General features: G+C 31.9%; 1 protein-coding gene across 1 annotated transcript in view; it reads right to left on the minus strand.

Annotated features, from left to right (window-relative positions):
- The window catches only part of LOC118192129 (uncharacterized), a 202080-nt gene that overhangs the window by 58274 nt on the left and 122966 nt on the right, over nucleotides 1-20840 (minus strand). Inside the window, exons 12-18 of the mRNA XM_085806517.1 lie at nucleotides 18519-18588; nucleotides 18395-18435; nucleotides 13056-13083; nucleotides 11401-11463; nucleotides 7928-8031; nucleotides 6611-6932; nucleotides 4947-5096 (exon numbers count right to left, since the gene is read on the minus strand). Of these exons, the coding sequence (XP_085662643.1) occupies nucleotides 4947-5096; nucleotides 6611-6932; nucleotides 7928-8031; nucleotides 11401-11463; nucleotides 13056-13083; nucleotides 18395-18435; nucleotides 18519-18588 (778 nt within the window). The remainder of the gene's footprint in view (nucleotides 1-4946; nucleotides 5097-6610; nucleotides 6933-7927; nucleotides 8032-11400; nucleotides 11464-13055; nucleotides 13084-18394; nucleotides 18436-18518; nucleotides 18589-20840) is intronic.

A 20840-nucleotide genomic window follows, 5' to 3' on the forward strand; every position in this document is an offset into this window, starting at 1 on the left:
AACTTCTTAACTAATAGCAACCTATTTTCCTTTACTTTTTTTCATTGAACACGAGCGGAAAAAAAGTCATCCTACATACTTTCAAATAAACTCTTTTGCAGAGAAAAAGAATTCAAGCACCATGAAGGAAGTGGTTGTTTTGGATAAAATTGAATATGTGTATAGCTCATACACAGATAATAAAATGATTAAAAAATCAAGGTCATAGTACCTGTTCATGAGTCACAATCACCCATTGAGTGTTCAAATTAGTAGTTAGTCAAACCGCCCCTGGCGGCAATGCATGCTTGAATTCGTTGAGGCAAGGAATGGTAGAGGTTCCTAATGTCATCCTGCGACACATTCTGCTAGGAATTCATCAGTTGTTGCTCCATCTGAGATGGTGGACGATACCACGGGAGGTTTAGACGTGGCTGTAGTGCGTTGACTAATCGACAATGATACCGTTGGGGAAGTTCGTGCCTGCTGAATAGTCATCCTATCTTGTCTCGCATTCGTGCTCCTTGGCTTTCCAGAGTCTTAATTTCGTCGGCAATTTCCTTGTAGCAACCATAGCTGCCAAAATCTGTGTCTGTGCGCTGCAGGTGGCGGCCAGGCGAGCAGGTTGCTCGGTATGACCACCCAGCTTCACGCAACCCTACAGTGCGACCACATTCGAAGCATCTTTAGTTGCTTCTTTACGGAATTACAATGGTAGCAACAAAAAAAGATAAATTTCCCGCCTCTGTTACTGCTTTTATACTTTGAGAATTGCGCACTAAAAATGCGCGCTATGACAGCAGTTCCTGTTCATTTGCACGTTCGATCAAGATGTTTATGCATACCAAACTTCGTCACGATCTCAAACGTCCTTCTTGGTGCTTCGATTTTTTGCAAAAGAGTGTAATTTTGACAAAGTGCGTAAGCCACATTCGGCGTTATTATGGCTTATAAGAAATAAGCCAAATTTCAAAACATGCCAGTATAAAGATTCACATTTATCTTAGGAAATTTTAAAGAAAAAATTCTAATTTTTTGCAAGTATGCTTAGAAATACATCTAGTTTAAGAGGATGGTAAAACATTTATAGGTTATAATTCAGAGCTCTTTTCGAAAAATTAATAAAAATTATTTAAAAATAGAAATTTTAAAAATAAATCCTAAAGAATAGGCGAATTTTATTTGGAATGAACCTAAATTTCAAAGCGTGAAAGGAAGAATCAAATAATTTTAATAAAAAAGTGGTATTAATAAATGTATACCAAATTCAATTAACATGGAGCAGTTAAAATTTTTGAGAGCTAATTTTTTAAAAACTACTCGGGCGATATTTACAAAACTTGCTTTTTGGCATAACTTGAGTCGTAGAATCAAATATGGGAAAAAATTGGCATTTTATTTCAGAAAAAAGTCCGATTTTGTGTCAAAATACTGAATACCTATATTAGAACAATGCTATATATAAGTATAATACATATCCTAAGTCGCGCCTTTGAAACATGAAAAACGATAGCTGAATTTCGTCAATCAGAGATACAGAACTAATTTTTTTTTTTTTTTTTTTTTGTTCAGTGTACATTGCAATACATCTTTTACCTTTTCTAAAGAAGGATAAAAGGATTAAGGAATTTTGCCCAAACTAGCGAATTGCATAAAAGAATACGGTAAGTCTGTTCTATCATAGATAAACCTTTTATCAAATGGCAAATCCAACATGTGACATAAAATATGAATCGTGATATACATTCTTTCGCAAAAAAATCGAAGCATCATTAAGGAAGTGGTTGTTTTTGATGAAATTGAACATGTGTATAGCTCAAACACAGATAATAAAATAATTAAAAAATCAAGATTGCAGTACTTGTTCAGAGCTCACAATCACCCACTGAGTGATCAAATGAGTAGTTGGTCAAACCGCCCCTGGCGGCAATGTATGCTTGAATTCGTCGAGGCAAGGAGTGGTAGAAGTTCCTAATGTCATCCTGCGACACATTCTGCCAGGTATTCATCAGTTGTCGCTCCAGATCTGTGATATTTTGTGGTGCCCGAATCTGGCGGCCTACCATGTCCCAGACATGTTCGATTGGTGAAAGGTCTGGTGACCTTGATGGCCAAGGAGACAGCTCAAAGATATGCGAGCGCTATGTGACCTGGCATTATCTTGTTGGAAATTGGCTCCAGGATGACCTGCCCAAAGGGAAATGCAACCGGCCGCAGGATGGTATCAACATATCGTTAAGCTGTTAAAGATGTACGGAGGATGACTAAAGATCACCTGCTGTCATAAGAAATAACTGCCCACGCCACACCAGGGATTATGGCTGTATGTCTTTATAAAAGAAAGGCGGATTGGGACCGCTGACCCCATCCTCTCCAGACACGAACACGGTGGTCATCTGCTTCAAGAGTGAAGCGGGATTCATCACTGAACGCTATACGATACCCACTCCAGACGGCTCCGCTGATGTTGTGGGGTCAAAGGTAAACGTCTTAAAAGCCTCTGTGAGCGTAACCCCACTTTAGACAAGCGCCGTGAGATGGTGGACGGTACCACGGGAGGTATAGATGTGGCTATAGTGCGTTAATAGTCGACAATGATACCGTTGGGGCGGTTCAGGTCTGGCAAACAATCATCCTATCTTGCCTCGCATTTGTGCTCCTTGGCCTTCTAGAATCTTCATTTCGTCGGCAAGTTTCTTGTAGCAACCATTGCTGCCAACATCTTTGCACAGCAGTGTCTGTACGCTGCAGTTGGCGGTCTATTGCTCGGTATGACCCCCCAGCTTCAAACAACCCTACAATGCGAACACGCTCGAAGTCGTTTAGTTATCTGTAAGGTCTTCAATATCGTCGTAACGGCATCTCTAGTTGCTTCTTTACGGATTTACAATGGCAGCAACAAAAAAAGATAAATCTTCTGCCTCTGTTACTGGTTTTATACTTTGCGAATTGCGCACTAGAAATGCGCGCTATGATCGCAATTCCTGTTCATTTGCCTTGAAACTTCATTTTCATGTTCGATCAAGATGTTTTTGCATACCAAATTTCGACACGATCGCAAATGTCCTTCTTGGTGCTTCGGTTTTTTTGCAAAAGAGTGTATTTGGGAAGTAAATGTAAAAACAAAACAAAACAAAACAAAAAAAAAAAAAAAAAAAAAAAGTCAAGAATACAGAAACGAAATACGTGAAAAGTGGGTAAATGTCATATTTATAGCAAACAATGATTGATTTTATTGATTCGTGATAAGTATAAACCAACAAAATATCGATATAACCAGTAAAGTGACAGATGTATTGTAAAAAGATTTTTCAAAATAATTTGCTAGTTTAACTGAAAGTGCAGAATACCAGTCACAGAACTTACTCAACATGAATGAAAATAGCTGATATTTGAATAGCTGTTGCTAAATATCGCCAAACCTCAAGATCAAAATAGAAAGCTACTGAACAAGGCATTCAAAAATGTACAAGATATGTAAGTCGATCAGGAAGAAAGATTGAACTTGTTATAAAATGAACACAGATTTCGTATAAATGCCACAAAGTGCATGTACATTTGAGAAGTGGAGCTGGTAGGAGCTCTTTGTCCATCGTGGTCTAGGTATTAATGTTTCTGTTAGTCAAACCTACGCACGCAGTTGAAGAATATTGGCAGCTGATTTAAATCTTTGCCGATAGAGGGAGGTGAAAATAACGTAGCTAAATGGTACCACTCGTTACAGTCAGTACGTGTGAGTAGGATGAGGAAAATGGATAATATCCATATAATAGACATCTGAATTCGTCGATGATAACATTCATTCCAAGGGTTGATGAAATAAGTCAGGAGGATCTAAGTTTGACTTCGCAGTATTTTGTATCCGAGGTTAATTTAGAAATGGCGTTATTCAGCATATTTTGCGGTACATGTTTTACGGGATTTCAAGGTTTAACGTGGCTGTTATGGGAAATAGTTGTTGCACAGAAAATCATATGAATGATAACTTTTTTGAAATGTCCTAATCTTACATTTAAAAAGACAGAGTTAATTATCACATAGTCATTAGAAACAGAAATAGCTTTAAAATTGTATTACCATCAGGAATAGAGTGTTTCACCCGGAGAAAGATACAAGAAGAAATTTTAAAAAGGAAACTTCTGATGAAAAGTCATGCCATCTACTATTGGAGTTCGTTAGGCTTGATTTTCGAGGACTTCTTAGAGGATAGACACAACATGAATGCTGTATGATTCTAAAAACAATTCCATGTGGATATGCAACGAAAATGACCAAGTCTAGAGGAGGAGTAGTACACTTTTTCACAACAATGCTAAGCCGCAAAAGCTAGAAACACGTAGAATGTAGTTCACAAATGTTTGCAGGAGGGAAGAGAACCCGGACTACATCCAGATTTCGCCTGCACTGATTTTATCGTTCCTCTGCTCTGAAATAATTATTGCTTGGTTCTCATTTAAAACGCAAGCTGCGTGAAGAAGTTCCAGCAAAGCAATTGCATCAAAGGGTATATGACTGTTTTCGATTTGGATGTACTTAATGGATGAACTAACTGGTTTGATAGTTAACCTTGATAAGTCATGAAGAATGACCATAGTAGATGTGTCTAGATCTCATATCCTCAGTCATATTGCATAAATAAATATTTCTTACTTTGTGCGTTTTCTTCTAAGTTCCTCTCGTATTCTGATTTGAATGTAAGGCAAAAAGGCAGTTACAAATATGTACTTTTATTTTGTTTTCAACAAAAATAATGTATAAATGATACAAAGCATTGACTTTCGAATTACAGGTCAGATACAGATCCTAGATGGTAACCACAGAGATGTTTTTTAAGTTAACTGATCATAATAAATAGAAATATAATTTTACTTTTACGAGTTTTGAGTATTAATTCTAGACATGGAACAGAAAATATTTAGTAAGCTTACTTAAAATATTAATATATAGCATAAAGTTACATTCTTCACCTGGTACATATTCCTGTTGGACAACGTGTGTTTGCGCTCAGGTCAAGAGTATGGATGGTACGAGAACTGGATGAGGACAGGTCCATAACATTATCAGCATTGCTTTTAGTAGAAAGGTTGATAGCTGATGTAGGCTCCAGGGAAAACTGCCTATTTACAGAAACACATTTATAAAGCATTATAATATAAAAAAATTCAAACAAATTTTATTCAAATGTAATATGAGTAATAATGTAACGTGAGTTTGAACAATGAATCAATAAGATTCAAAATTGGTATTTATTTTTATTTATATCAATAGTTAACAATTTTAATTTATTGTTTTAGCTTCTAATATATAGAATAATAAGATAAGAAATAAAAAAATAATTTATAGAAAATATTCAAACATTAGCTGAACATTATTATTGCTGCTGTTTTCTAACAGTAGCTGGCTTCTGATATGAGTAAATAGTAACAAACTCAATTAAAGTGCTTACGGATTTAAAACATTTAAGAAGTAAGCTCAAAGAATACAGAGATACAGATATAGTTGTGAATGTCGCGCAAAACATGATGTATACGTCTCCCTCAAGTAATGCTGCAGAAGCCAAATCAGATGAACATATCGAGAGAAGAGAACTTTCTGAAACCCTCGTGGAAGAATGATATCGGGAGGAAAAAAAAGGCGGGAATCCATTGTCTCGCAAGGAGTGAATTACATTTCATGTCGAAGAGAAGTCCATCACTTAATTAGGGATATATACCTATTTTAAGCTTTTGAAAACTTCAATAATGCTCCACGCGTTTCAAAGAAGTCCGAAGGGAAAAAATATAATAATAATAAAAAAAACTTCTACGTTTAATCATTGTTGGTCTTCTTTCCCATAGTTTTCCAATTTTTTTAAAATTATCTGAAACTTATTCCACTGACGAATCAAAAATTTTCGAAGACTCTAGCGTTCATTAAAATATATAAACTTTATTCCATGATTTAATCAATCCCAGTTTTCTGAACAGATTGCACTTTATGTCCTTTATTTTGCATTTAAATTGTTATAGTTAGAATAACGTCAGAATATTTCTCTTGAGTGACTCGCATAGGTCACCTTTTGAAACATATAGAGCTCTTTTCTCTTCCTCCAAAGTCAACGTCCAAAGCTGAACTTTTATTCTGACTGTACAGAGTTTTGGATTTCTTAATTTCTAATTTATTCTATCATGTTTTAGTGGAACTTATAACTGCTTCTGTAGTAAATGTTAGTAGCAGTAAGCAATACTAACCTTTAAAGCAAATCTCAAACTACCTTGCAATCAAATGATCAGCGAAAGCGAAGAAAAAAGAAAATAAGTAAAAAAGAGAATTCTATAGACTCTTCACAACTGTCATTGTTTGTTCTAGCTTCAAAATACAAATTATAATGAACATTGTTACTTGCTTTGTATAACAATTTTACGATGTGCAAAATCTATCCCAGTCACCAAGAATACAATGGAATGAAAAATTATATACGAAAAAAGACTGCAAAATGCATCCAAACAAAGCGTTAAATTAGTAAAAAGTAGAAAAGAAGTTTAGAGTGACATCAAGATGATTACGTTGCTTATTCTTGAACTGAAAATACACATTGATAGTTTTCCTGAAAACATATACCATCCCCATTCTTAAGACATAAAAAACTCACTTGAAAGTAGTTCTCTGCTGGGGCTTGGGTTTTACAACGATGGGCGTGGGCCTCTGGGGATGAGGAAGAGATGGAGGAGGAGCAACATCAGCTTCCGGCTCTGACGTCGTGAGTGGAGGGGCTGGTGCTTTAGGCTTAGGCGCTATCGGTCTGTACACGTCGAATGTGAAATCAGGTGGGGGTTTGCTGTACTTCTCCAATTCCTTCGCTAAATTCGTTCGAGGGGTAGGCGTGCTCACGTATCCCGGAAATTTGTATTCTTGTAGTTCCAGCTGTTTGACGAAACACATAGGTCGCAATACTCGCTCTGACGACGGATTAGCTATAATATAGTCTGATGTTAGAAACTTTGTGTTAAATGTTTACACATGGTTGTATTAAGTTATTACACATGGTTGTATTAAGTTATTACACATAGTTGTATTAAGTTATTACACATGGATGGCAGTGAATTCAATTCTTTTTGATAACAATTGACACAATATTGAGTAATTTACAATCTTTAGCATAAAAATTAACTGCATATAGTACATTTTTTATTATTAGCTATCTATGTCGCTTGTTGAGAATTTTAGATTTTTAATACGTCATTGTTAGCGTCAGATACTATCTAGAAAGCCATACATTATTAAAAAATATTATTAAAATTGTCATGTTATTAAATACTATATGCAGCATGTAAAATGTGAATAATTAATACTTAAATTTAACCACTACAGATCTAAAAAAAATAAATATAAAATACGAAATAATGTTTACTTTTTAACATATATGAATAATAATGTGAGTTACATTTTAGGAAACAAAGTATTTATACATCCTCTTCCGAGGCGGTAAAAAAAGCATCTTCGACTGAAAATTTAAGCTCTAGAAATCAAATTTTGCAAGTACAAATCGAATAGAGATGAATAAAACTTTTAATATAATATTAAAGATTTTTTTGCAAATAGTTTCCATAGAAAAATCTACCAGAGAATGAGAAAAAGGAATTGGTTTTTGAACCGTTACACACATTCGTTATTTGCTGACTAAGAATGTTCAGAGTTTTTGCATTCTCGCTGCTAAATTGAACAAATAAGCTTATTATGCAGTTTTGTTTTGCATGTCTTTTACGACCACATAATCTTAACTTGCATTTATAACTTACTGTATTTCTTAGCCTCACACAGCATTAAATAAATTCATATGAAACATAAATACAAATACAGCCTTCAGGACGTTTTTGTAACATTCGCAAAACACTAAGAAAAATTGCCATAGCAAAGTATTTACAACTCTTCAAGAATTGTAAGCGTGTTCAAAATACTCCTTATTTACCTTGACACTGAGTAATTGTTGCTGTTGAAGGTGTTTTGACTTGAGTCAATTTGTGCTCCTTATGTACCATCTTTTCCATGGCTGCAATCGGACAACCTGAAAGACTGAATTCAAAAATCGTATTTTCATGTATCTACAACAAACGAAGTGTTGGAAATAATAATAATAAAGAATCTACAAAATCCAAATGTTTAATTATATTTTATTAATACTTAGATGATAATGCATAGGTAAAAGATGAGGAGTAAAGCATTTTTGTAGGCAAATTTCGAAATGAAAGGAAATTCTCCTGATGCCAACTAACTAAAACAAGCGAATTAAAATTTCTCTAATTTTAAAACGCTGGTTGTTATACTTCTTTTTTCTCTATTAGATCAATACAAGTTTTAGTATTTTTCTTACATTAGACACTTCATTAAAAAAGAATAATTAGCTTTTTTTCCAAAATAAAATAGTGTTTTAATCAGTTATTTTAACTTAGTGAAACCGACTGCCATGTCATTGTGCTCGGGTTTAAAGCCCGAGGACGCGTGAATGTTTGTAACGTATAATGTCCTTGAGGCATAGCAAAACCGAAAGCTCTCTTAAGAAATTGGAGCTTATGGAAAGAAGATTGTGAGAATATCAGTTAAATTCTTTAAGATGCTATCCCACTCAGAGTATCTTCGTCAAAAGTACTTTTTGTAATTTGGTGTTAGGCTAAGTAGTTCTATAAAGTGCTCGAGTCCTTAGCTAACGACAAGCACTCCTTTGCATTTGGCTGTGAATAACTTGTGGATTTTGTCTTGATTATGTTCGGATAAAAATAATGAGTAACATCCCCAAACAACAACAACTTTTGGTTCAGTCTTTAGAAATTTGCGGGTAGGATAAATCATTAATGAACCTTATATATAATACTAAAAAAGGGGAATTGTTAAGAGTTTTTAGATGTTTAAAGAACACGGTGAGTTAAATACTGGTCGAAGCTTTTCCTCCAATAGATTGCTTACAAAAATCTGAGAGTTACCTCATAATGTTGAAAGTACACGGTACACACATAGTACATTTTGAAATGTTTGGATGGATCTTGGAAAGGTAAGTTTCATTTTGAAAGGTGGAGGAAAAAGTGGGAACAGGTGAAGAGGCCTGCCTATTATAAACCGTAAAAAAAAAAAAAAAAAAAAAAAAAAAATTGCACATAACGTACATATTAAAATGCTTAATTATAAAGCAACAAAAATTAATTGTTTTTTGCTCTTGATTGAGCTAGAAGCAAATGCTAGTATTTAACAATTTAATTATTAACTGTAAGAAATTAAATGCATTTTACTTCTGATAAACTAGAATCATGTTGAGATAATTTGAGATTTTTTTATATTGAAATCAACGTTACTTCTGCTTCACAAAAGAGTGGCATTATATGGATATAATACTAAATCTTTCTAAAAAACACGAACTTGTGAACCTAAACATGTGAATTTTTTTATAAATTATTTACTACCTTATGTACTTGCAGAAGCTCCCATAAAAATATATAAATAACTTATTTGAATTAAGATAAAACACCAAAACAATATCCAGATTAAACACAAAATGAGAAAATTAGATTAATATGCAAAGAAAATCACTAAAACTTTTATTAAATAAATGGGGAAGTTTTTAAAATAGAAATCAGCTTTGGTTTAAAATCTTTAGTTTTAAATTCCCATGATAATTCCAATTTTGTACAAAAAATCTAATCAGTGAGAAAGACAACAGTGATTGTGACAAAGTAATGGAGCCAGGAGACTTTCATGTCATTCAGTAAGACAACTTTGACTTCAAGCGATTGCACTCTGTTTGCCTTATCACCTAAATCTCCATATGGTGTTTCGATCAAGCACTAAAGCTGATAATCTGGAGCATATTGTTTCCTGATTCATTTTTAATATACCGAACAGATGTGCAGTTTTAGGGCGGAAATTTATCTATTTATCTTCTGATCCTCCGATTTCTTTCAAAATGAGCTAGTATCGACCATTTAATTTTGTTTTAGTAAACATAACTTATATCAATACATCAACATCATTTTATGTGATATTGCTGTTAATTATTCTATTAACTGGTTATTTCACAATGATTAATTCATATTTTATATTTTACTAACCTAAAGAAGCAGAAAAAAATAAGTAAAAGTTCAGTGTTAATCCTATTTTTCATGGTATTTATAAATTTGCCTTCTCAGTCAGTCTTCCATGGATGCGTTTCAAATTTAAAAATATACCATGAATGAAAACATTTCGGATGGTCTGTGAATATCAGTACTCTAATTATTTACAACTGTGAACATATGCATGAATCGTGATTTTATCAAAGGTGGTTTTCAATATTTCAGTAGTGCATCGTGTATCAAAAATCACTACCTAACATAAAAAACGTTCATAAACTAATAAACTAATTAGTGCTTCACAAAGAATAATACTCGGTTAAATTTTGTATCATTATTGATATAGTTTTCCTCTTCAACGATTCTTTCCAAAATACAAAGCGCATCGTAAATATACATGGCATTGATTAATTGCTACATTTTAAGACACCGGTTATCTTTATGAAGGATGAGCCCAGCCTGACATAATTTTACTTGTGAAGTGAAGCTTTGCATTACTCATCTAAGTTAACTGGTCTGCAGCAGCTAGAAAAAAGGATCAATCATCGGAAACAGTTTTCGTCTGATTGATATCTTCAACGAAGGCGGTTCGAAAAGTAACTTGATGTAATACTTTTGTCTTTCGAATATGCAAATACAGATTGAAATTTGACAGACGGCTAAATTGTTTAAGTACAACACTAACAACTGTATAGATCAACTTTCATACTGAATGAAGGAACTGGAACTAGGCAAAAGAAAAAAAAAGTTGCTTTGTTAGTATCATGTGCATTCAAAAAGCAAACGATCAACAAACCGTTAAAAACTAAACAGGAAATTACTACTAAACACCACAAAGCAATGGTGAATATGCACAGTGGTAACTGCCTAAATACTAGCAAGGCTTTATATAGCCGAATTAAAGAATGTATCATCCAGCTGGTGCATTCTTCATTTAGGCCGCAGAAATCTAATCGATGGTCCGAGGTGGCTATGTGTTCATTAAAACGACTTATACGATCAATGTTACTGAAAATTGATGCTGCAAAATTTCAAAGAGGAGATAGCAATTCTTCGATGTTATATGCTTCGTTTCATAAAGTTATTTGATATTCAAGAATGAATGTAGCACGTGGGCACTAATTTTCACCCCTACCTTGTTTAATAATTGCTTTGGATTTACTCTAATTTACGTAAATATCAACATATTGTCAAACTATAGTTTAAATATATATATAATCTGCAGACTAATCCCCATTCCAATATTTTTGACTAATCACAACAGGCAATGTTTTATGACAGATTTCTATTTTCGACATTTACTAATACATTTACACAGACATAGCCCATCGAAGCACATACTGACCTCCTGTGAGAATTCCTATTGCTATTAACATGGCCTTTTCCACTGCAACCGGGGGTTGGGCACCTAGAAAACAAATTTTGGAAATTTATCCATTCATTAAATTTATACAATATCATGAAAATGAAATATTAAGCTTTCTATTCAGCTTTAGGAGACTACAGAAGTTACACTTCTTACTTTAATAAATTGACTTTATGTTAAATTAATTGTATTTTATTAAATAATTAGTTGTAATTTAATTTTTACTTATATACCAGCTTACTTATATACAGAACATAATTATACCAGCTTTATAACTACACAAGCAACAAAATTAGTTTTTTTAACCTTGATCTATCACACCTATTAAAATTCTTTTAGAATTTAAAATGTTTTTAAACTATGAAGTGTTTTTTCGTCGAAAATTTAGATTCCAAGTTTGTTTTCGTAATTTACCAATTTTTTCAGATTCCAGTAATTAAACTAAGCTGAAAAAGTTCGCTAAAGGGAAAGACGGAAGATTAGATATTATGAAAGAAAGAGAATCGTTGTTATGTCCCGCAGACTCTAAAGCCAATAATTTCTCTTTTCCAGTATCGAGAAGCCGAAATCTATCGGCAGCTGACAATATTGACTGACATATATTTTTTATAGCACAGACTTTATCACAGACTTTATAAATAAAAGTGTCCTGAATATGCATGTTCTTTCACTATTAAAATCATATTTTCATTCAAACTTTGCATAAAATAATAGTATTTTCCCCTTTCCTCACAAGAACAAAAAAACTTCTTTGGAATTCTTTCATAAACAGAGAAAAGTTATTTCTGTTATATCTTCCGTACAAATTAAGTCGAGTAAAGAAAATTTTCGTAAAGCGAGTGGTAGCAAATATTTTATACACTCACGCAAATTTTAACTATGTGTCACAAAGTATACTTGCGTGATAATAAGAAAATTTCGGTTACACATCTGAATTTAGCAACTTTAAGGCTATAAGAATCACATATTAGTGTGATATTAAAGAGAGCAAAAATTTGTTACTCAGTATTATTGCTCAAACATATAAAATGACGTGACAGGTATACAAAGGAAGTTGTTGATTAGATTGAGAAGTAATACTCCCAATCTAATCAAAAAGTTTTCTAAATGAAATAAATAGCTTGCAACTAGTAAAAAAATGCTTTCGTTGTATTTTGATCAGAGGCGTAGTTAGGGTTCTAAGCGCTAGGGGGCAACTGAAGATTTCGCGCTTTCTCCCTTTTGCCATAATGCAACGGGGAACATAGTTTGGTGCCATCTGGCTGTTGCGTCCGGGAACAGATGTCCTCCCTTGTCCTCCATAGCTACGTCACTGTTTGTGTAGCATGACTTTTGATCTTTGATTTCATTTTCTCAGTCAACAGGTTATGTCTTCTGTTGTGAATAGAGAAAATGAGATTGCCATTTTTTTTAGCTAATCCAGTATTTTTTTTAAAAATTATTTTTAAACCTATGTAAGAAATACGCAGCAAGTGTATAACGTTTATTGGTGTTTTTCAGTTCTACTATCTGTTAAATATTTACATACAAGAGTGATATTAAAGACGAGTGAAGAATGTTTAGACTTTTTTTCTAAAATTCAAGCTTAATCACAAATTTAAAATAGACCACAAATAAAACTTTTCTTTACTTACTTCAATATTGTTTCATGCATAGCAAGAACTGGAACGAAAGAAAAACTTTTAGAATATAAAGAGTTAAATTTAAAATGAGCATAACAATAAACCGTATTTACTCTTAAGATGATACTTGTTTACATTTACTGTTACTAAAGAAAATTTCAGACTTAACAACAAAGGCACAAAAATGTATGGTAATATGAAACAAATTAAAAGGAAAAAGAAGCTATTTGAAATTATGGTAAAAAATCTGATGTGTACACCACATGACTTCCTTGTATAGAATATTAAATTATACGCAATTTTCCCGCATTTCATTTAAACATATTGAAATAACAGTTAACGAATTTTGAATTAAATCTACTTCTTCGATAGCGCTTAGACCACAATAAATGCACTCTTTAAAGTTCACTGTATTTATTTACCATAGCGACACTTCGGCACTACGTTCACTTAACAGCATTAACATTCCTTTTAAAACTCAGAGAGCACAAAAATTATATCATCAGATGAATTACCATCTATTCAAATACTATAAATCTAAAACGATATATAAAAGAAATTAAACAAATAAAAAAAAACGTTTTCGCAGACTATTCAGCACCGTTTACCTAATACGCATGCGCTACTAACTAATTCAGTTTTCACTTCACGGCAAGGCAAAAATACATAAAATTCAAAATATTTTCATTAAAATTTTATAGCTATAGAAAAACATAAAACACCAAATACAGTCAAAACAATTTTTACAATTAAAGTTACAATTTGTATATAAAAATAAGCTAATAACTTAAATGTTAATTCCATAATGAATTAAGCATAATTTAATTCGCAATTATAAAAGAAGAAGTTGCTTTGTTGTTGGGAAGCTTAGTTTCTCTTGCTTGGAAAAAAATCCACTATTCTGGTATGTTTTAAATGTAAACAAACATGGACGGCATGATATTCAGAAATTAGGCTTAGCCGTACTTAAAAAAACTTTTAAATTGTTGATAATTCCATAATTATTGCATGTAAATTAACTAAAGGCATAATAACCTTAACCGGAAGATAAGAACAGCATAATTCAATCCTTTTTAAAACAAAAAATGTTCAATTTAAAAATATATAAGAATAAAGAAACTGAGATCATTGAGCCGAGTAACAGAGTGGATATATTTAGAAATATATTTATATACGTTTGCCTCGGCCGATTGAAACCAAAATACGATTTGCACATCTACATGTTATAGTAGTCTTATATACAAAATTTCAACGTTCTGAGGCTGCTCGTTTTTGAGTTATGCGAGATACGTACGTACGTACATACGTTCGTACAGACGCCACGAAAAATTCTCTTCAGAATTAATTTTAAAGCAGTTTTATAATTTTTTTGAAGGAAACGAGTCTTTTATTCTGTCCTTACGTACAGATATCACACAAAAACATCGTTAAATTGCATTCGAAAGCGGTCAAAATGGATATTTTCGTTGAAATATGCTCCCTGAAACTTTTCGCGATTACAATACTTCCTTTTTACTTCCTACAAGGAAGTAAAAATATGTAGCAAATGAATTACCATTTCTTAATTAAATCATTAATGTCCAATATGTTTGCATAGTTCTATAACGAAATGATTGTTGCACTCATATTTTAATAATAATAATTAACGGTATATCTCAATATATTCAAATTTATGTTAGTAATAATAAAAAATCCTTAAATTAAATTAACATTTTAATTAAAAAAATTATTAATTCTTAAATATAGGTCGAAAACATTATTATTCTTTAATTTAATTCTCTTTCATCAGAAAACATGAAAACCAACTGACAGTCATTGAGTGAATAAAACTAGGTGCTTATATATTAGAAGGATTAGATCTATTATATCGCCAAATGTGTGCTGTGTTAAATTTTCATGTCTGCCATTGTAACTTCTCTTCTGTAGGGTTACTGGTTTTAATGTTTTTCTTGTTGCTAGTTCGTTATTGGTTAATGGTTGCCCGCCAAAGAGCTAGTAGTCTTTTAACCTCATACAAGCAAGTTACTATCATGATGTCAAAATTCAAGGTTTGGGAAAAGAAGTTTTCTTTCCCATAGAAGTTTCTTTCAAAAGAAGTTTTCTTTCTTCAGATCGAAAACGTTTCGTCGAAAAGAACGAATTTGCAAGAATGGAGAGCAAATACGCTTATACATCACTTCATCCCGTTCGATACCACCATCGGCCGAGTGGTAAAACTGTTTTCACTAGTAGTTCGAACCGGATTCAATTCGTGGGTGCCGGGCTGGCTGAATGAGAATTTTCATAGTTTTCCTTATGTGTGATATGAACGCAGTCCGGTTTCTCTTAAACTAAATTATAGTTCAGATTATTTTGTTATGGTCAAATCAAATATTTTTAGACGATGGGAAATGAAATTCACTTTAGCGCACGTTTCTAATCAGCGTCAGTTGAAGCCAGTCTGTCTTCTTTAATACAAATATATTATACATCGTTAACAAAATAATATATAATGAAAATTGCGCGTATTAACAAAACCAGTTAGTATATCCTGAAAGATCAATAAGAACTTAAAAGAAAGCAAATTAATGAAAGCTGAAGTTCGTTGAATATTAAAAATGGTATTTAGTTAATTATACCTGATGCAAATCTTTAAAGTGATAACATTATCAAACTGGAAGAAAAACACGTTAAGTTAAATTTAAAATTTAAATTGCTCTTTTGTTTAATTTTAAATGTTAACCATTATTTTAAAATGTAAACATTAATAGTGTCCTAAATTAAAAAAAGTGTAAATTAATAAATATGCGCTTTTTATATTAAAATGTTTCGAAATATCTAAATTGTTTAACAAATCAGTATTTTAAAATACACTATTACAGATAGATATCTATATATTTTGTAAATAAAAGGAACAAAATAAATAAGTAAATAAATAATGTAAAAAAATAAATAAGGAACAAAGAACTAACAAAAAACTGACATTTATTTCTATTTTTATAATTCAGTTTCGTAGAATGATATGAAACAAATAAACATTAAGTTCTGCAAATGTAATAGAAATACAATTAAAAAAATGCATACGGTAGAAATATTGCTTACCGTCATTAAATAACACATAACATATACTAAAATTACTTAGTTCAAAGTACTTTAATATTTTCACTCAAGTGTGCTTTCAGAAATACGATTTAAATATTTATGTTTTAAAACCTGTTTATGCAACCCTCAAATACAATTTCAAAAATGTTCTAAAGCCATCCGTTGCACATACCGTTAATCCAGTCGTATTATGTTGCTTTATTTTGTTTTTGTTCCCCCCGCCTTATGTCAGCTGATGGGCGGGGGAGGGTAAACCGCTCCAACGACCTTTAACCCAGTATAAACAACCCGCTATCACGTGGTTTCACTCAGACATTTTATGAAATTCTAGATCATGATATGAGTTACATTGCCTCTCCTGTATCATGAGTTACGAGTAATTCAGGACCGTTTAATCAAGGTGAGAATTTTAATTTGTTTATGTGAACTATGAATTTCTAATATGCATTTATATGCTTTTCTGTTTTTAAATGTACTACGTAGTAAATTAATTTCGATTTACGTTATAATTGTTAATACTGATTTTGGCCAATGTTTGAGTTTTGTTGCAAAGGAATTGGTTACTTGAATTATCTATTTATTGAATAAAAATGGAAATTCTTCATAAAGTCCAAACCAATACACTTTTGAAATTCTTCACTCTATATTTTATAAATAGGATATTTTTGATAGGAAAATTAAGATGCGTTCTAACATTCTCAAGTCAAACCAAGTCAGATTTTTGTCAAGCACAATATGTTTATAATGACGTTTTTACAATTATTTTAATGCATTGTAGAGGGACAGGGAGTTTTAAAAGTACATAAAAGAGCTATGCGCTTGCTTGGAATCGAAAGTGAGTCTTTAAATTACCAATCTTTTATATATTGACTTACATAAAAAAGTCAAATTTTCACAATAAATTCGTGGAATTACTTAAAGACTACCTTTGTTTAATAAAGTACTTCAGTTATTATAAAAACTAAGAGAAAGCATTTTTCTAAAATGCTGATTATTAGCTTCGGTGTTTAACATTTCTTATAATACTATTAGAAACAGTGTTGCCAGAAAATTTTCAACTAAAGTAGCAGGAGGAGAATCGAAAAGTCGCAAAAACAGCACATGATGTCAGAGATCATGTGACTTTGATGACATCATAATCACATAAAGTTCACATGACCTCTGATATCATCACTGTCTTCCTTGTTCCGTAAAGTTAAGGACTGTAATTAAATTCTTAGTCGTATTAATTGTGTATCTTAGTTTAGATGAAATTTTAAAACTATATTGTTTTTTTCATCTTTTAAATATTCATTGCTTCTATTAAATTATTTTTAGTTAATTAAGGTTTTTATTTTAAAATTAATTTGTTCATATTCATTGTTATCTATTATTTATCCATAAGTGCTTTCTCACGTTTGGATTGTTAACACCTCCATACTAATTTTTTTGAGTTGGCAGTTCATTTTTGAAAATTTATTATTTTTTGCTTTATTTTAATTGTTAGTGCTTTTTCAGTGAATCTTCCAATCTACTTCCGGTCTTGAATTTGGTGGACATATTTGTCAGATTCTAATTACTAATAAAAACCTTGTTCTTTCAATTTTTGAATTTCTTTGTATTGTTGTTTAGAAGACTGACGTGGCCTTGACTTTCAACTCATTTCACTTGTTAGTTCTTAGCACTATTATAATCAGAAGAATGAATGTCATTTCTTTCCCTTTTAGAATATGATAATTAACGCGCAAGTCACAAATCGATTCCTGATCGCTATAAAATCGCCCTATCTTGAGAGTTTTAAGAAAGTTTAAAAGAAGTACCGTACTTCATCAAATCATCTTGCTCTGCCCTTCAGTTCACATATAATAATGTTGCTTCAGTCGTGCCTGTTTACTTTCTTTCTAGCCATTTCTGAATTTTTGGCTTGAAATATTCTGAATGCTTGGCTTGAAATATTCTGAGTATTTCAAGCCAAGCATTTTGAAAGATGACGTTGAATTTTTTCACTTTGTTAATAATTCACACTTTAATTAACGCAGCAGCTATAATCAGACATAAATTTTGCACGCTTACTTACAGATCACCAAAATATAAAATAAGACTTCAACTGCCGCAATCCGCCCAATAGAACCTACCAGCGTTATACTTAATTCTTATCGCTCCACGAATGCACTAGATATGGTTCACAAACACATGCACATTTTAGCAGGATTGCCAGTTCAAATTAATTGCTACAGTATGTGCTATCTTACAAAAGCAGAGAACCTACCCAAAGAGAAATGTATGCTTACTTTCTGGAGTAATTTTGTCTTTCCTTGGACAGCCAGACAAGCTGAAAAATAAATTAAAAATGTATATTGAAATTAATTTTAGGGAGACCTTGAAAATGAACCGAAAAAAGGAAGTGGTTATTACCTCCTGTGGTGCGAGTAGAGTCCGGTTGAGTGGCCGGTTCCATTGCAACCAGGAGTAGGACATTTACTATCTAAACCGAAATGAAATTATTTGTAATTAGAAATAATCATACATTTTTCACTAAAAATTCTTTGCTGTATACAACAGTTAAATATACTTAAGTAAAAATTAAATATGAATCATGAAATAGATGGCCCTTCTCTGCTGTAGTTATCTTGGCAAGAAAAGGGAATTAGTGCGTTTTAGCATTGACGAGAAGGAAATAGTACCAATCTACGCAAATGGTAACATAATTTATATTTCTTCAGTTAGTGAATATTTTCTGTAGAATGTATAAATGTGAAAATTTAGCGCTCAGCGTAAGTTCCAATATATTAATATTTTTGTTTGCTGTAAAGATTTCAAATTCTATTCATGCGATTTTTTTTTTTATTTTTTGCTATAATTTTTGAGATTGATTGAAAATAGAGTTGGGATAACGTTTGGTTGTGATCATGTGTTTGATGTATTATTGGCAACAGTTGCTAAATTGTAGACACTAGAAAGTATCTATTTATAACAAATGTCGTGTACGCTTCTTATGTACTTTTTTTAATAACTTATTTAGGAAATTGTATTCAATAAAGTAATAAATACAAATTTATATTAAATTAGTCTATATGCATATATTAAATAAACTGCACACAGCAGACACTAAGCTGCTTACGCGGTTGGATGGTTTATTTGATTATGACAAAGAACACGAGGGCTATTTGCTTAAGAGGAAGGATGGCTTCATGGAGGGCTTTCTAAGAGAAACTGGCTCGCATCCATGTTACACACGGGGGAATTCACAGAAACTCCCATGCAGTCGTATCGCTTATCGATTTTGAACCCCGGACTGAACTACCACTATTCAGCGACTTCACCGCTCTGCCGCTGGTAAGCCGTTGCTTGTTGCTTGTGCGTAACGGTAAACGTCTGTTTCTCGCTAAGGCTGAAACTCACTAATTCCCGTTTTTTGCCAAAGCTGCATAACGTAAAAAAAAGCAATAATTCAGGAAAGATTTAAACATTTAATAACTAAATATATAAAAATTAATTAGGAGTTTTTATATTAAAATGCCGCATATTATTTGATCAAGGTTGACCTTTTGGCAACTTTCCGTGATAAATATAAAATGAAAAACTTTTTGAAGTTTAATACTTGCAAAAAATATTTTGTAAGTAATGTCTATTTATTTTTTTTCATTCTTTTAGGTTTAGTTATTAGCAATTACTTATAGCATTTCCCCTTTTTTTCTTTTAAATTACTAATTCCTATGTTTTTTAAAGTCAAAGAAGCTAACTTATTTGTTTTCTCTCTGTTTTCAGATAAATCATTTAATGTTTAGTCTTGTGCTATCTGAGAAGGTTCTGGAATGAACAGCTCGAAATTTAATCCCTCTGAATTGTATCAACATCATTAATTAAAATTTTCTAGCTTTCTTCTTCATTCTAATAAAATGAGACTTAATTGGATATTGTTGTCTGTTTTTCTCCTTCTGTTCTCTTGGGAAAGGGAATGAATGCTAGTCAACTACCTTTCCGATTTTTTTTTTTGGGGGGGGGTTTCATCTTTTTATTCATAATTTTTTTATTTTTATTTCTTTTTTTCAATTTTTTCGAGACTCTGTTATTTTATTCATTGACTTTAAAGCGATTAATAATTTTCTCATACGTTTTCTAAAGAGTTAAATTTCTACTTCTATTTTTATTTAGTACTTTTAACTTCGTACAAATTTTTTCCCAACTTCCATTTTTACTTTATTGACTTAGTGTGTTGCATAACTTTCCTTTTTATTTTTTCTTTAAAAATAATGTAAATATTAATCAAAAGGACAGTTATTAAATTTATAATCCCATTTCTTTAAGAATAGCACGTTTTAGCTTCTTAATGGATGTTGTTATAAATATATTTATATAGTTCTTTTAGAATACACACATATATATTTATATATATACATGTATAAACCTTAAAATTAATTAATTATTAAGAAATAAAAATTACATTAATTTTTTGAGGAAAAATTGTAATATGTTTTTAAAATACAGAAAGTCTAAAATATTTTAAGCCTGATTATTTTTAAAAAATTCTAGAAAACCAGCCGAATGATAATTGATGGCATTTATTACTATGACACCTCAATTTTCATTTTTTAAAATATAATTTAATTTCGGACAGAATTTCTATACATTTAATCGTTTGCTTTGACCCAATGATCACCTTATGTCATGGATAAGAAAGCTGATCAAAATCGCAATGAAGTTCTGTAGTAGATTGGGAAAACTGCTGCAGAGACA

This window comes from Stegodyphus dumicola, chromosome 12 (genome assembly GCF_044657685.1).
Source record: "Stegodyphus dumicola isolate Sdum_Otavi_A_Nest chromosome 12, ASM4465768v1".
NCBI lineage: Eukaryota > Metazoa > Arthropoda > Arachnida > Araneae > Eresidae > Stegodyphus > Stegodyphus dumicola.